General features: G+C 49.7%; 1 protein-coding gene across 1 annotated transcript in view; it reads right to left on the minus strand.

Annotated features, from left to right (window-relative positions):
- The window catches only part of cadps2 (Ca++-dependent secretion activator 2), a 49451-nt gene extending 31612 nt beyond the window's left edge, over window positions 1–17839 (minus strand). Inside the window, exons 1-11 of the mRNA XM_086110114.1 lie at window positions 17211–17839; window positions 14384–14497; window positions 10387–10719; window positions 10219–10299; window positions 9672–9905; window positions 9451–9572; window positions 8510–8621; window positions 8265–8404; window positions 4621–4687; window positions 4409–4517; window positions 4116–4319 (exon numbers count right to left, since the gene is read on the minus strand). Coding sequence (XP_085966240.1) covers window positions 4116–4319; window positions 4409–4517; window positions 4621–4687; window positions 8265–8404; window positions 8510–8621; window positions 9451–9572; window positions 9672–9905; window positions 10219–10299; window positions 10387–10719; window positions 14384–14497; window positions 17211–17594 — 1900 coding nt within the window. The 5' untranslated portion in view covers window positions 17595–17839. The remainder of the gene's footprint in view (window positions 1–4115; window positions 4320–4408; window positions 4518–4620; window positions 4688–8264; window positions 8405–8509; window positions 8622–9450; window positions 9573–9671; window positions 9906–10218; window positions 10300–10386; window positions 10720–14383; window positions 14498–17210) is intronic.
- Window positions 17840–17885: the final 46 nt, after the last annotated feature.

The raw sequence follows: 17885 nt of genomic DNA on the forward strand, positions 1-17885 counted from the left end.
AGGTATATAAAAAAAAAAGAAATACAACTTTTTTTTTATATCTTTGAAAAAATCCGCGATGCACTGAACCCGCGACCGCGAACAGCGAAATAGCGTGGGATCACTCTAATATATATATATATATATATATTTTTTTCTACAAATATACTGCTAATGCTATATTTTATATTGCACTTATATTGAACTGTGTACACTTCTTTTCTGAAACATTTATTTTGTGCAATAAAACACTTTGTCCCCCCCCCCCCCACAATTTTGCTGCTGTAGACTGCAAATTTCCCCAGTGTGGGACAAATCAAGGTTATCTTATCTTATCTGAAAGAGCCAAACTTACAAAATAAAAAGTGGAAGTAAAATACAAAAACAAATGCAATATGGGGAGGGGGGGGGGGGAGAAAAGTATTTTCAGCTTTGGATGTGATTGGTGCTCCTTGTGTTTCCGTGTGGGCACATTTGATTCAATTCCGATTCATCTCCTCCGTGATGAATCCTCCCCCCCCCCCCCCACCCCTCCACTGTTGCGCTGCACGGCGCGAGGCAAGCAATGAGATGGCGGCGCATCAGCTGGCCCACTTGGCCAAAAAAAAAAAAAAAAAAAAAAAACCCAAAACAAATAAAACAAACCAAAAAGACAGCCCGAGTGGCACGTCCACCATCGGCGTCTTTTTCCTGGGCCGCGCCTCCCTCTGCGATTCCGATGCAGGTCACTTAACATGGTCGGCGATTGTGAAGATTTGACAAAGCAAGAAACCAAAGACATATGGATCGGCGCCGATGATCAACAAAGCGGCGGCGCGAGGGGGCCCCGCTATTGATTGATGGCGCTGATGCCTGTCAAGTGCAACTTTCAGCTATTATCCGGCCGGCGCGCGCGTGTTAGGGCCGAGGGGGGGGGGGGGATTTGTTTTGGGCCGGGGGTTCCCAGATGGCGACTTTTTTGGTCCACATTGTCTTCGGCCTTTCCCCCGCACACGCGCGGCGGCGTTCGGAGGCGCCCGAGAACAATTAAAGTGGGACGGACGCAACTCCAGGCTACGGCGAGGTCAAAGTCGTACGAGGTTATTGATTAGCGGCCGATGGGCTTATTATTGCCTGCGCCGAGCTCAAGGCGACGCGCAGTCTTTTTTGCACTCCCGACGGCTAAGGCCGAGAAAATGGCCGTGCTTTTTGAAACGTACAATAAAACCTTGGAGGGGCTTTACTGGGGCCAAACCGATTTTGGGGCAGGGCCATCCCACGGCTGCCGAGATCATTTTGGAGTTGCGAACGAGGTTAGCCCGATAGCGTGACCGCCGCCGGCATTTTCGACTTTCTGGCGTCACGTCAAGGGAAAAAAATATTTCAAAAAAAGCCAAAGCGATGGCAGTTCACGGCATGTTGATGGCTGGAACATTTTGGCAGCAGTTTGAAATCAGGCAAATTTGTGTGACTTTTCTTTTCCTTTACTGAGGAACAACTCCGTATTTTCCACACTAAAAGGCGGCCTGGATGATGAGGCGCGCCTTCGGTGAATGGCCGATTTTGTCTTTTTTTTTTTTTTTTTTTTCCATACGTTGGGCGCACCGCATTATAAGACGCAATCTCCAATGCGTCCACTAGATGGCGCGACGCTCAAGGAAACGCCAACAGAACGATCAGATGTCAGTAAAACGTATTTAATAAAGCAGCGACACAATTCACTTAATTCCAGGAGCCATTTTTGGGGAGGCGGGGGGGGGGGGGGGGGTCGAAATATTACCGTAATGACCATACACAAGACGCATCGGATTTTAAGGCGCGCTGTGAGCTTTTGAGAAAATGGAAGGCTTTTAGGTGCGCCTTTTCGTGCGGTAAATACGGTAATGAAGAATGAAAAAAATCCGTTCTTTCACTTTTTTTTTCGTGTTTTAAAGTGCGCGGAAGGGATCAAACTATTCAAAAAAATGTACAGCGGATGCTCTGTTGATCCCTCGTGATCAATTGGAGTTCACTGAAAAAAAAAATTGTGTTAATGTCAATTGTTGATCTGAAAATGAATGAAAATCGGAAATTGGGGGGGGGGGGGGGCAAAAGCACTCCGCTTTTCTTCTCAGACCGTCTCCATCAGACAAACACGAAAGGTGTCACAAAGACGCCGCGTGCGCAAGTGTGACGGTTGAGTCTCGCGCGGCGGCGGCGGCCTCTCCATCTCCGCGGCGTGTGCCGGTCGTCACGGCGACGGTCACATCCATGTGACAAGCGGCGGCGGAGGCTGACGGCAGCTTATCGACGTGCGACCTTTCACTTTCAGGTGCGGCGGTGCGAGAGACGATCGGGCCGGCGGAGCGCGGCGAGGCGCAAACGGCCGGCCGCGGCGAGACAGAGATGAGGACGGACAGGTCCGCCGGACGATATCGGACGCCGTTCTCTGAGCGATGGATGAGAGTTTGGCGGGAGAAAGTTTGCGCGGCGCGAAGACGCAGCTGGCGGATGTCATCGGGATGGGGGGGGTGGGGGGGGAAGCACACGGCAGGTCACGTCTGAAGCTTTGACAGCCGACGTCAAGACGGCAAGCGCGAAGACTCGTGACGTTTGCTTGACGACATCATCGCGACATTTACGGCAGAAATTCCGGGTGGAAGGACTAATCCGCGATTACTTTTTTGTTCGTCAACGAATAATTTTCTGACCACCCTTTTGCCATTTCGTAGTTTCACACTTGCGACTAATGAGGCGAAACTCATCAACGTGTGCCAAGATTGACGACTCAAGGTCAAAAGGTCGCTCGGCTTCCTTTCCAGTCTCGAGAGCGCCCCCTGTTGGGTTTTGTGTGAACAGAAGCTGATTGCGCAACTTCTTTTCACACTCGAGTGCCAATCAACTTTTCTCACAAGTTAATTGAAAGATTGCTTTTTACGCCACGTGCGACCTTGGAAAAGGTCCAGAGTTGAACCTCAGTGGAGAACCAAATGAGAAATTCATTTGAAAAGTGAACAAAGGCAATGCGGGAAGGAAGAAAAAATAAATAAAAGGACTCTTGATGTTGTTCGAGTGAAACGTTTTTTTTGTGACGCTGACGATTTGTATGCCGAAAGTGGAAAACGGCTTCGTAACAAGACAGACAAAAGGAGGCGGGTCAGCCGTGTCGTGTCGGGCGGGTGCGCGCGCGCCAACTCATTAGCTTGAGCGACGCGGGTCCGTGCGCGCGCGCACCCGACTCGAGTGCATTTTGTGAGCACCCGAAAACAACCGGCGCCGTCGACAAAGTGCTGCACATGGAGCAAGAATCATTTATACAACAACAAACAATAAAACCGAGTATAAGCGAGACAGTGGAAAGCCCCGAAACGCTCCAACTAAAAATCAAGTCTCATGCCGGGTCCAGAGCCAAAGACTTAAAATGACAAGTTTGGGCGGGTGGAGAAAAGGACGGCGACGGCGTCGACTCGACGGGGTGCAAGCGGATGTTTGGGTCAAGTGAAGATTTAGACATATGTGGCGAAAACGTCCGACGTGCTCGTCTTTGGGGTCGATGTGAAATGAATTTATTTTGGGGACGAGCGCAGCTGAGAGCTGCGAGTTCAAAAAGTGGTCTGGGAGTCAAAGAGTCGCCTTGGTGCGCGTGGCACGGAAGCCGCGTCACGTCCTCTAGCGGAAGGCCATTCAAAAGAAAGAAAGAAAGAATTCAGACAAAAACGCCCCCAAAAAATAAATGAAAACAAAGCATTTTTGAAAGCAAAAAAACAAAACTAAAACGAATACAAAAATGAATTACATTTAACTAAACGTAAAAAAAAAAAAAAAAAAAAACAATTTAAATCCCAAAGTGCCAAATCTCCAAAACTTTAGTTTTGCGACTATTGACGCGAGCGAGCCCTTTGGAATTTCGCCGAATTGTGACCTGGCAGTGAGGCGACGCCGGCATCAGAATCGAGACATGAAAAGCGACCAAAACAGAGTTAATTCTCGTCACTTTTTCTGCTCTTTAGGAAGCAGCGGTCCAACATGAGTTTTGCTTTCGCCAAAAACACCCATTTCTGAGCCACCCCCCCCCACCCAAGTTTGACATACAGTATTGTATATCGATGTCATGTTTTGTTTTTTTGTGGAGTCGATCGGAGAGAGAGATCTGAGAAAGGAGGAGCGGCTGCACTTACTGATGGGCGACGCCGGCTTGTTCCCGGCGGGGCCGCAATTTTTGGTGTTGTTGCCGTGGGGGGGCGGCGCGGGCTTGTAGGACTGCCCGGTGGCCCGGTACACGGCCTGCACCCACAGCGCGCGGTCCTGCTCGTCCTCGCAGGCGAACACCACCAGGTCGCCCTCGCGCACCGCGTTGAAGAACACGCGGCCGCCCTGCAGGCCTGCGACGCCGCCGCGAAAAAAAAAGAATCAATCCATAAAAACCAATAGGAAGAAGAACGCACCTTTTGAGTTGTGCGGTTTTGGCGACCTGGCTGCGGGTGGCAGTAGTCCACCGTGTAGCCTTCCAGCTGCATGAGCTCCTGCGGTTCGGGCTTCTTCTCGCGGTAGCTGCACATGGCGAACGTGTACTGGCTCACCTGCGAGCACGCGCAAACGACATTCAAAATTGGCAGGCCGACTCGTCGGCGGCGGTCGGCGCCGGCCGCGACGGAACGCGAACGCACTCCGAGCCGTTCTTACCTGAACCAGAACAAAGTATCTCCTTTTCCAGCGCTTCCACACGCGATGTCCCAGCGCGTACAAATAGCTGAAGGCAAAGCAAAGCGAGGCGAGTTTTATTCCCGCGAATGAGTTAACTCAAAGAGGTTAACTCGGTGAGTTAACTCATTCACTCCCAATGACGTTTTTAAACGTCTTTTCAGACTTGGTCTAGAATTGGCCGGTACTGGACGAGTAAGGAGGCCAAACACGACATGGAACGGCAAACAAATTGGAACGACGTGGAAAGAAACGGAAGAATTGAAGCCATTTGAAAGCAAGGCGGAGAATTCAAAGTTGCATGACTTCACCGTCGTCGTATTTGAGAAATCAGTCGCGTGAACCGCGGCAAATGTCGTGCCCGGCGACCTTTCCGACACGGACTTCAACTTGCCTATTTTGACTTTTATTTTGTTGGGTCCACCCCGACGGTCGAATAAACATGAATGCTGTTTAAAAAAAACAAAAAACATTTCTAATCTATTGAGAAGGCTAAAAATATTTTTTGTAAAAGTCAATGAGCTTTTTTTATAAAATTAAATAAATAGGATTTACAAACAATCTACAGTACATAGTCAAAATTTTACTCCCCCCCCCCCAGACCATAGTGTATTTTTCGCGCATTTCCGATCACAAGGAGGTGTCGGTGTTAATGTATTGCATCAAAATGAATCTGGACGTGCGGAACGGGTCTTTGGCAAAAGTCGAAGCTGTCAGCCTGAACGCAAGCGGGAGAGAAAAATCAATCAGGCGGTGGAAAAAAAAAAAAAAAGCCAAAAGAAAGCAAGCAAGCGAAGAAAAGGCTGCAGCCAAGGCCGAAGCGCAAAGCGGGTCAACACGTGTCAACTCTTCAGCCACTCCACACAAATCATTTCGGCGCAAAGCGGGCCCGGCCGACACCCCTTTTATGCTTATTGCGGCTCGGTTCGCTCAAAGGAAAATAGTCGTCCTAGTCATATAAACACCGCTGAAATATCTGGTGCAAGATGCGGCATGATTTGGTAATGAAAACAAATCAAAGCTAATAAAATGCATAGAAGCACTCAAATAAATAAATACAATTTATGAATTTATGAGCCGAGCCATTCGGGCCGGTTTGCCCAGCACGACTTTCTGAAAGCGCGAGCGAGCTGCTTCCTCCTCAGACTTTGAGACTTGCATTGATTTATTTCTACCTGGTTGCTTCAAACCACAATCAGAATTTTTTTTTTTGGGGGGGGGGGGGATGTCCCGTTGTGATCAACATGTACCGTCTGTCCAGTTTTGTGGGAATCTGTAAAACTGGTGTCAAAGGCTGATCAAATAAATGAAAAAAATAATAATAAATAAAATATCCACTCGCTCAAAGTAGCTGCTTCAAAGCAAAATGGCTCACTTCCTGTTCAAATTTCGGCGCATCCCATCATGATCGAAATGCCCCACCGGTTGGACGTGATCAGCGGAACTGTTGTCAAGGCTTGATTCAAAAAATACAAATGAAATCCGACCAGCGCCGCCGAGAGGAAAAAGTGGCCGCCTCAAACTAAAATGGCCGACTCGCCGTACGATTTGGGTCTGCGTCCAGGATGTTTTGGTGTGTCCTTTTGTGATCGGCGTGTACCATATCTTCAATTCTGTGTCAATCTACGAAAACCGGTGTTGAGGGCCGATTTATTTATGAAACTTTTATTCGCCTCCACACCGAATTTGCCCAAAGTAGTTGCTTTGAATCCAAAATGGCCGACTTCCTGTTCAATTTGGGGACCGTATGAGTCCTCGCCATTTTGGACCCAACGCCCAATTATTCGTGTTTGTTTCTCATGGCAAATTACATTTTAAGTAGACATTCATTTTGGATTATTCATTATAGTTGAAAGTTTTTGATCGATTCTGGCTATTGCCAGTCGCGTTTAGATTTGGATAAATCCAACCGTCGTATTGTCGTGGCAACGCACGTGTGCGAGTTCTCCCTTTTCGTATCGCCAAGATGAGAAAGTGACCAATCTATTTGACTTGACTCAAAAAGACAACTAAAGGATGGCAGACGGGTGAATGACAGCTTGACGTGAAGCGAAGCGAAAAAATAATAATAATAACCTGCGCAACGGCGTCAATTACGTCCGGAAATATCGACAAATGAAGAAAAAAAAAAAGCGAGTGCAAGCGGGCTGATTGCAATTGCATCCATTTGCAAATTTGCCATTTGACTTCATCAAGTAGCCACCTGGGAAGCACTCGTATCAACTTGCAGTTGTCATGGCAACAGAAGACGTTCAAGGCCCTCGAGGAGCACAGTCGAGCGCGTAAGCGGGCTTGTCACATTTCAAAACAAGGTTTTGCTGCCATCTTGCGGTCAATACGTTGTACAGCTAATAGATTTCCTTTTTGTTTATTGGTTTTTGTTAACATACATTTTCGTCATTTCCTCTAAGTCCAGTGTAAAGAGTTTTATTTGTATCTCATGAGAAATACAAAAAATATTCCAGGTATGCTTTTGATTTAAAAAAAAAAAAGAAAACATCTGGTCGACACCTTTTTTTTTTTTTCTTTTTTTAAATACACTATTTCATTTTAGGGTGCATTTTAATATCCCGTAAAATTAATCGTTTTTATTTCAAAATAAACAAATAATGATTCGTAGTAGCTCACGAAATCCCCATTTCATAAAAATCCGTTTAAAATAGATATGTTGCCACTGAAGGTATTTACGTTTTGAATCGATAAAAGACAATACATGTACTGCACTTAAGTATCTGATAATATTTCAATTTATTTTTCTGAAAAAAGATTTTTTTTAAATTTCTTTTAAAAAGACTTCCCCGAGACGTGTTTTAATATATTTTAATATCTTTCAATGAATACAATTTTTGTATTTTTTTTTGTAATTATCCTTGTCCCTCGTTTACATTTAGAAAACTGGAGTTGTAGTACTGTGTTTAATGAATTGAATATTTAAGGAGGTGTGGGGGTGGCTAAAATAGGTCGACGTAATCATCACCAAAATGCCAAATCTGTATAATTTAATACAGTTAATTAATAGATTTAAAATATGAATGTGTGTATGTGTGTGTACTTCGATATATATATATATATATATATATATTTTTTTTTTTTTTTTTACAGAAGAGCCGCCTTGTGCCACTTCCCTCGTTCGCCAGCAGAGGAGATGTCTGCACACTCAAGTTCAAAGTGGTAAAAGCATGTTCGCCTGGACTTCATCGGAGTGATCCGCGGCTCCGTTCGTGTGCTTGGTGCTCCCGTTTTGGTTGGCAAACGCACTCAGCACTTTTGACGTTCAACAAAAAAAAAAAAAAGTTCCTCATCTTTCAGAGTCCAACTTCAAACTGTTCTCTTCATTTAGTACATCTTGGAAAATATTAATCAAGTCCACACACACACCAGCACAGTTTTTGAGTAGAGGATAACAATTAGGAGGCGAAGAAAAGACAAACGCGCGTTAAAAAAAAAAAAAACTCAAGCGGTTTCTTGGTTAGCATATCTGTCAATCAATTCTTACTTTGCGACCAAAAGCGTTTTTTGTCATTTTTTTTGTTTTTGTGGCTTTATAGTTTGTGCCATTCATTTGTCTAAATTGGAGCGCGCAACCTTGAGAGCGAATGGGAGCGAGGGCTCGTTTGGCAACTCACCCGCTGTGCTTCACGTTGGGCGGTTTGTCCATACGCACGGCCAGTTTGATCTTCAGCTCGGCGTCCTGGCTGTTCTTGGGCACCAGCATGCGGTGGAAGTCGGCCTGCTTGGGCCCGTTGGTGGTGGGGTTCAGGACCACCTTGAAAGGGGGGCGGGGGGGGGGGGGCCCCGCCCGCAAGGGCGTCAGATGAGACGGGCCGCCGACCGGGAAAAGGTTCCGAGTCAGAGCTCGAAGGGGACTCACCCGGCCCAGCTCCTTGTCTTCCAGGGCCAGGACGCCGGTGTTCTCCATGAAGAGTTTGACTTTGACGGAGGGCAGCGGGTGCGTCGTGCAGAAGTCGCCCTGCGTGGCCCACCTCAAACACACCATTTTTGAACGTGACACAGACGCCAACAAAACCTTGAGGCTGGAGCAACGGCGCTTTGTTGTTGTTTTTTTTCTCTTCCCATTCAAACGCAACCCGAGTTGACGGCAGCCGACGAGTTCCGTTCGGGCTCAATTTTCCCTTCGAATGACGGAAAAAGTTGGTTCGGCTTCCCGCGACGAGAATCCCCAAAAAGTAGAACGCCCGCCTCGCGGCGGCGTTAGCGAGCCGAACGCTAAACTAGCAAAGACGTTCACGCCGTAGTTTCGATGACATCCGCGACGACGACTGCCGGTAGTTCTTTTTCTTCCTCCTCCTCTCCTTTCATTTCTTCTTCTACTTTGGTTCGCCGACCGGCAAGTAGTTTGGCGCAACAGCGCGGCCTTCCGGCCACTGCCGGTCATGCATCAAAAAGCATTTGCCGAACGCCAAACGGCAAGTCAATGCCGACGCGGTCGACTTGGGTCTTTTCCGTCGTCCCGAGCGGAATGATCGTCAAGATATGAATTCGTGCGGTGGGACCGACGCATCCGAGTGACGCGGCGGGTTAAATTGGCGCCGATCGCTCGAGCGGAAATAAATCGCGGCGTGGTTGTGTGTTAGTACTCGTTTCCCGCACCGAATGTCAGAGTTCCAGACGGGCAATCGATTGTAACGCGCGCTTAAAAATATCAATTTGTCGCCGGGAAATACTCCACTAAGGAGCTCAAATTCTAGCGACAAACGGTGTGCCGAGCGCGTGGGAAATACAATCGATTCAAGCAGCGCGGGCGACGAGCGAGCGAGCAATGCGCCGAGCCGGGAGGATAAAGGGACCGACTGGGGTCTGGAGGCTTCGGCCTGGTCCGTCTGCAGCTTCTCGCCTCCTTCCACTTCCATGGTGCAGTACACGATCCTGTTGGGAGCCACCGACTTCAGCCCTTGAACCTCCACGATCAGCACCTGAACACAGCGCACGCACGGGTGGCCGCTTCCAAACAAAATGGCGGAGTTGCGCCGGCCGTCGGGACTTGAAGACGGCGCCGTTTGACCGCCGCTCACCTCCAGCGTGAAGGACAACGAGACGTCCGACTTGGACAAGACGTCCGCTTCGTCGCCGAGGTCCAGGAAGGAGTTGTTGAGCGAGGAGCGCTTGAGCTTCTGCTTGAAGTCGCCTCCTCCTTTGGACACGGGGAGGCTCTCCAAGTTGGCCATCAGCAGGTTGATGGACGAGCGTAGCTCGTCGGCGTAGAGGGCGTCCATGTCGGGCGACGCGAACTTCGGGCATCTCCTCTCCTGCGGGACAAGCGACGTACGTGGTCAGGGGGGGGGATTTCTTTTGGGAGTTTTCCCAGTTCGGTGAGCCGCGACGGCGGGGGGGGGGTTCGCGCCTCCCCCGGGACGCCTGCGTACGCCCACACCCGCCTAGAGCTAGTTTCTGTAGGCGGGGGGGGGGGGGGGGGGGTGAGACCGCCCGGCCGCCTTTGGCCCCTCCCACATTGCCTTTTCGCGTCCGAGCAAGGGGCAAACGCGTTCCGGCGTTAGCGCTCGTCCGAAGGGGGGCCGCTGACGCTCGGGTTGGGGCGGGGGGGACCGTATTGCTTCTCACCGTGACGATTCTCTCCACCAGCTTCAATCGCCCGTCCAGCTCTCGGCGAATCTGCGCCGCCTGCTCGTCCGTGTTGTCCAGCTGGAAGGAGAAAAGAAAACGGCCATAAGAGAGCACGAAAAAAAATAAATAAATAAATATATAAAAAAAAGGAGAAGCCTTGGCGACCTGGCAGGCGTTGTAGAGCAGCTGGTGCTCAAACTTGCGCACCCCCAGAATGTGCCGGAACATCTCGTAGAGTTGCTCCTTGCTGAGGATGAGCTCGGACACGGCGCTGAGGTGCGGGCGTTGGGGCTGCCGCCGCATGTCCTCGTCGCCCCTGTAGATGGCGTCGTACTTGGCGATCCAGGAGGTCAGCACCGTCTCCTTGCTCAGGCCGTCGATTTCGGGGAGGCTGCGCACGCGCCGCTCGATGTTCTTCTTGAAGACCTCGCGGAAGTCGCCGGCCGAGCAGCTGCCGCTCTGAACCATGCGGCACACGCGCTCGCTCTTCAGGAAGCCCTGCGCACAAAACAAAAGTTGCATGCGACTTTCGTCCTTGGGGGGGGGGGGCAGAGAAAAAAAAACTTTCAGAATATAACTAATCTTTCCAATTTACAACGTGGTGCGGCCATCTTGTGGCCAAAAGAGGAATAGCATCCCAAAAATAAGATAATAAAAAATGAAAAGATAAGGAAATAAAAATTAAATCAAAAATTAAGAATACATTCTTGTAAGGTTGCCATTTTTTTGTGTTTATGAATAAATAAATAAAATGTCGTTTTGGAAATATTTGAACTCTCAGTGCTGACACTGACGTCATTTTTTTTTTTTTTGCCTTGAAATATGAGTAACAACATTTTTAGTATTTAATTTGTAAAAAGTATAAAATATGAGTATTTTCGAATCATCGTAAAATAAAGACAGCCCCGTAATATTTCAACTTTTTGGGAAGGGAAAAAAAAAGTGTATTATTCTTGTAAAATGGCATCACTTTCATACCATGATGATTTTTTTTTCAATGCCACATTCTCATGAAGCCTGTTTTTCCCCTCCAAAATAAGCAGAGTCAAAATTAAAAAAAAAAAAAAGAAAGAAAATCTGCCACACCTTTTGGATAAAAGGTTTCATCAAGAGGGCAACACGGCGCACGGCGCGGAGCAAACGTGTTCGCTCGGTGAACGTCAGCCGTCATGACTCCCAAACAGAGCGACGGGACGCCTCCTCCACTTTCCCGCTGCTCCTTTTAATTGCCCTTTCAAAATCCAGATCAATTATTTACGCGCCAGCAGAGCCGCGGGGCGAATTCAAAGGGCCGCAAAGGCTAACGGCTAGCATCATCATCGTCATCATCGTCGTCATCGTCGTCGTCTGCAACAAAGTGCCGCCATGCTTCGGAGCACTCAAAGGCGCCGACTTTAACGTGGACTTCAAATGGCTGCGCACGGACAGAGAAGGAAATGGAAAAAGCCCACGTACGGAAAGTCGAACCAACAGTCTGACCCCCACCCCAAAAACCCCCCCAGCTAACCAACCAACTAACCACTAAAGCACTGACCAAAATGACGATATTGTATATCCAACCACCAGAATAGTGAAATATCCAATCGACACACCGTCCAACTAAATAAAGAAACTGACAACAACAACGAAAAACTACCAACTTAGAAAACCAACAAACCAGACTGACAAGCTAACCAAGAATCAATCGACGGAAGAGCTAAACAACAACAATCCCCTGAAAAAGAAAAAAAATCAACATTTTACCTCGCCTAACAACCGACCAAACAAACCACTGTGCAACTAACCTACAACTCCTGCCGACTAACCAATAGATGAAATAACTAACCCACAAATTCCACAACACACCATCCGACTTCCCAAAAATCTCGCCAGGAAAAATAGCGAGCCAACCACCGAGCCACTGCAACGAACCGGACTGAGTAGCTGACCAACAATTCAGTAATTCAACTACCAAAAATGCCAAACCGGCCAACTCACTGACAACTGATCAAAACTGAATAGTTAACCAACAAACCGACAACTGACTGAAAGTCCAGCTCACCAAACCGAAGCAGTCTTCCAACGAAATCAACGCGCCGCCAGCAACTGCGCCGAGCGACTAACGAGCTAGCTAACAACTAATTGACCGAATAACTAACTGAGGAGCCAACCTAACCAACTAACAAGCTACGGTGGCTTCTAAAATCGACCCGTCGACCCAAGTCAACATAATATCAAATGTACACGGGAAACCGATTTGCATTTGACAATAAAGGGCTCGAAATCTGCAACTTCAAGTCAATGCGCCACCTGGCGGTGAAATGCCCGTCATTACAAGTCCGATTGAACATCGAACCTTAATGGCGGACCAATTTTCGGCGGGCCGAATTAAAAAGACCAACGGGCCGGATTCGGCCCGCGGGCCGTAGTTTGCCTACCCCGGTCTATGCTGTCGACTTGACTCGGCCGCACGGACAGACATGAGGTCAGGAACGTCGCGCCTGGCAAAGTGAATAAATGAATGGAGTGAAATGCGGCATCTGCGAGCCGGAGCAACTCGAGAGCTGGAGAGAGCAAGCGAGAGTGAGCGGTTTGGCGTCGGCTGTTAGCGGTTAGCGGTGGCGGTGGCGGCGGCTGCCCACTGGGCTCAGCAAATGTCAACCACCCCAAGCGCCGGCTGGACCCCCGCCGCGTTACCGCACTCAATTAGCGCTGCGGCACCGACGGCTTCCGGCGCTCATGTTTCACTGCGGACTCAGTTGAGGGATTTTTGGGCGGGGCGGCTTAAGTCCCATTTGGTCGGGAAAGCGCTCCTTTCAAAAAGGGCCGTCGGTGCACAAAAATGCCACATTGGGCAAGGGGGGTGGGGGGGGGGGATGTTGTGTAAAAAAAACGAGCCAGCGCACTTGTTTGGCTGACTTTGTTGCGCTAACCAACCTCGTTGCCATCGACGTCAAGCTTCAATGGGGCTCCGACTTAAATGTGCTGGCAGCAGACGGTCATCGGCGCCCTTGCCATCGTCACGACAACAATAACCCGTTTCGCCCCGCAAAAATACGAGTCGTGTTTTTTTTTTTTTACAGTGTCGTTTTCTGTTTGGCCATTCAACTACTGTATTTGTTTCCCCCCCAGGAATAGTCCAAACGGCACGTTCACATTATTTTTTTTTAAATCAGGCTAGTTTTCCATGCATGTTGTAGCAAATCTTTCATAAGAGCGGAAAGCAGCAAAGTGTCCATTTTCCACATGCTGGAGGTGACCCAATACTTTTGTCCAGGTAGCGTTGTCACTGCGGAAAGTTCCCGCAGAGTACAAACGTGAAACGGTGACGTCACGGCTGATCTTTTGTTTAAAAAAAAAAAAAAGCATCGGAAGCGACTCTTGGGTTGGCCTTTGAAAGGCGATCTGTGCCACTTTTCTTCGGGTCAAGCGCAGCTTTTTTTTTTTTTCTTTTCTTTTCAGCAAATCGTGTCATCAATTCTGGTTTCGAGAGGCTGAGCTTGGCATGCGAATCAAGTGCGCCTCCAAGTCATGTAGAGTTGAAAAAAAAAAAACATCGCCCACGTTGGCGTTGCAACAGACCCGACTTCACAGGCTTTATGACCTTATGCCCGCAAAAGTTCAAACACTTTCTTGAATCGGTCCCCCCCCGCCCCCAATGTCCCTCTCGCGCCCGCCGCTGTCGCCATGCCAACCACCGCCGGGAGAAGAAAAATATCGACGACGCGAATCATCAGCTCACCCGCGTGAAAGTTGGCCACCAACACTAAAACCAAAATAGGTGACGGCAAAAACTCTTGATGTGGTCACAAATGACCTGCAAGACAAGTGGGACATTTTCACAAGGAAATGATGCCCCCCCCCCACCCAAAAAACAAACAAACAAAAAAAGTTTGATTGGCCATAGAAAGCAATATTCCTGGGTTCCGGGATGGCAGATATTTTTTTTAAATCTGTACAGTTAACTCAATTTTGTTCTGTGACTTTGGCTGTCATTTCACTGCCAATCACTAGATGGCGGCACACCGCATTGTTTGACACTATATGTACATTTGGGGAAAATAAAGGGTGAAAAGAGCAAGTAGACTCTTCGCCAGAGCACAGGGGACAAGACGGGGGTTCAAGGTAGGATTAGAGTTCGGGGGCGGGGGGGGGGGGCACAAGGGAGAAGAACGCGACCTACCTCGTAGTAGCTCCTCGCGGCGTTGCAGAAGGCTTCGTCGGCCACAATCTGAGTTTCCCCGTTGAGGAAGGCGGCGAAACGCTCCTTGACCGCCTGCAGCTGCTGCTTGTTCACCTGAAGGGCAAAAAACAAGCGCGTTTGTAAGAAGGGGGGGGGCTCCCATTCTGGGAAAACCAAAGAATGCGACGGCAGCTTTGAAGAAACTGAAGGCGAAGGTTGAATTTCGAGGAACGTCGGGATTGATTATCGCGAGCCAGTCTGAAAATGAGACCGAGCCTCGTCGTGGCGAGCATGAAGACCATCACTCCCTTCGTGCGTGGACCGAGAGCCGACGTTTCCCTCAACGGCCCGCGTACGCGCTGGTCAAAACCCCGCCATCGAGCGCTCGGATACCAGAAATATTTGCATCATTGCGTTGCCAATTGCAGTGGCTTGAGCTCCAAATATTTCTGCCACGCGTGAGTCAAGATGTGGCGGTTTTTGGCCTCCTGCCAGGTGAAGAAAGAAAGAACACAAATGGATTTGCCCCCGGTGGGGGGGGGGGGGGGGGGGGGGGTTCGTTATCAAGCGGCTGCGGGGAGGATGCCGAACATCCGGCGGAGGTGTCGACTTTTTCATCAGCCGTTTCCTGCCATTGTCCGCTTCCAAAACCAGGAAACCGACTTTGGTCCGGGAACGGCAACAGACGTATCGAGAATACGGACCGTTTCAAAAAAAAAAAAAAAGTCAATCAATATCAATTTTTAAAAAACACATTCGATAAAATGTTCGATATGTAAAGAAGATAAAAAAATAAATAAATTCTGAACCCCGAACCCGCCATTGTGCATATTGTCGGCAGCGCGCCGCCGCCGTCGTCGTCTCCAAACACCAAGAAGCGGTGATTCCACAGGTGTCCAACTCAAGGCCCGGGGGCCAGATGTGGCCCGCCACATCATTTTAAATGGCCCGCCGTCCAAGATGACAACTTCCATGATACTTGCAAAAACACATGTAATAAATCAGTGAAATATTGTAAGCAGGGTGGCCCGGTTGGAGATTCCCCGTCTCAGACTTGGCCCCGTCGTTCTTTCGCCTTGTCCGACCCTCGCCATCGCACTCTGGGGCGCCTTCTCCCAGCGTTTGCGGCTCGAGTGTCGCGTCAAAAATGGCTTCGAATAAATTGCCCAACGAGACGAATCGACGCAATGTAACGGCTCAACGAACGACGCCGCTTTTGGGCTTCCTGCAATGACGCCTTTTGGAGACGCGAGGATTCCGGCAACCAAGCGCCGCGCTACGAAGGAAATGACGGACGGTCGGGAAGGACAGCGAGCGCCCCGCTCGACAAATTGACATTTTTACACCTCAATAAAACAGACAGAAGTGTCACCGCCATTTATAAAACACAAACATCACTTCCTGGCCGTTTTATTAACTGGGAGCAGAGGAAGATCCGCATCCTCAGCGGGGGGGGGGATCGTTTGCTGCGCGTCATAAACTTGCAGATGGGCAAAAGCGGCGCGCGGGCGGGGGCACCCGCGCGCCTTCGTGGGCGTTTTATCAGCACAGAGCAGAAGCAGCTGTGACAAACCCCGAAGACAATGTCCCTCCGACACTGAAATCCAGCACTAAATACGCCGCGTTACACTCCACGCACACGACATTCAAGCTTCAAAGCGCTAACGAGGAGCCGACGCTAAGGAAGAAAAAAAAAAAAAAAAAGATCTCCCGAGAGGGTGGTGCGAAAAACTCGACTCGAAAATCGCCTTCCGCAACCGTCAGACGGTTCATGAGTGAATCACGTGTTCATGAAATAAATAATAATAATAAAGTCAAATTTAAAAAGCGGCTGACGTTCACATTTCGGAATTTTCTGACCGCAAGTAAATGATTGCGTTTTAGTTTGAGGTGGCAAAAAAATATTTGGTGGCTATTTGGTTAGAAACCGGTGTTTTTGGTGAAACCGACCCGTGTTCAACTGCTGAGGACCAAAGAACAGACAAACGGCTTCAAACATTTTTTTTTTGTTCTTTTGGTGAAATTCGACCGTTTCTTTTGCTAAGTTCGGCGCTGATTTTGTCGACGTCGCGTCGTGTTGAAATATCCGACGACGGGTGCCTTCGCGCAAAGTCAGCGGATAACTTGAGATATCCGATGTCCACAAAGTCGGGCGAGAGCGAGCGCTCGACGATTCTTGGCCCGCGCGATGGACAGACGGCGGCGCAGGGAAGTCGACGCCGTCACGCCAAAGCCGTCTCCAAACAAGCACCTCCCACAAAATCAACGCCGACAGTCGTTTACTTTTGGTCTTTGAGGATCACAAATGTACATATACCTATGGGGGGGGTCGCTACTTCGCGAATTTTCGTTTATCGCGGATGGTTTCGGTCCCCGTTGACCGTGATAAACGAGGGATTACTGTACTACTACGACTTTGTTCTGGGAGATTTGTCTTTTTCTTCCACGTGCAATATTAGAGCGCCGAGCTCCTATTTTCCGTCTCTTGAACATCGCGGACTTACGAAACAAGACACCGAACGTCCAACTTGGGAGTTCAAACTGGGGTGGACGAAGACAATAATTGCAAAAGTAGCACGCCGAAATCTTCTGCAAAGTGGCTCTCAACATGGCAATGGAAGGAGAGTGCGGTGGAATTGTCAAAGCGATCTTATTTGAGCCTCGAATTTCATCGCAGATCTAGGAAGAAACCCCAACGGTAACTTTTTGCTTGTGTGATTGCTTCGTCGGGTTCGGTCAAGAACGGAGACATTCTCAACGGAGGTTCTGCTGGCGGCCAGCGGGGGGGGGGGGGGGGGGGGGGGGGGGGGGGGGGGGGTCGACTCACCTTCTGCTGCCGCCGGGCCATGTCGGTGGGCTGCTTGGCGTTGAACGGGTAAGCGATGCACCTCAGCACGAACACGTAAATCTGCAATTTGACTTTGTGCTCCTCTTCGTCACCTGTGGAGCCGCCGCGGCGAGCACTTTGCTCGGCGGCGGCGGTGGTGGCGGCGGCGGGGGAGACTCCAGTCGCGGAGGACGAGGCTCCGGCTCCGGCGGCGGCGGCGGCGGCGGGCTGTCGGTGATTGTGCGGCGGTGTGTGCTGTCGCCGCCGGCTGCCGCCTGCTCGGCTCTTGACCGCGGAGGAGCCGTCTGCCCTCACCGTGGGTTCCCGGGCAACTTCCGGGTCGGACTCCACGCCGGTGTCGTCGCTCGAGGACGGCTCCAGCATGGCCGCTGCGTCGTCAACTCACAGCGGGAAGCGAGTGCTTGTTCTTTGCACACTTTGCTCGTTTTCACTTGACGTGGCGTCAGCGGAGCGCTCGTCCGAGGCGGCCGGGAGGAAGTGGCTTGCTTCGGTCGTAATTTAGGCTGGTTGGCTCCGTGGCGCGGACGCTTCGGTTCGTTTCGTTTCAGTTCGGTTCGTTTGGCTTCGGCTCCGTCCGCGCGGGCGCGCAGTGTCGGAATGAAAGCGCGCACCCGCCGCCTCACAGGTGAGCAACCTGTGGCTGCAGCCAAAGAT

The sequence above is a fragment of the Hippocampus guttulatus genome, chromosome 4, assembly GCF_054856545.1.
Source record: "Hippocampus guttulatus isolate MCC_2025c chromosome 4, RoL_Hgut_1.0, whole genome shotgun sequence".
In the NCBI taxonomy this organism is placed as follows: Eukaryota; Metazoa; Chordata; class Actinopteri; order Syngnathiformes; family Syngnathidae; genus Hippocampus; species Hippocampus guttulatus.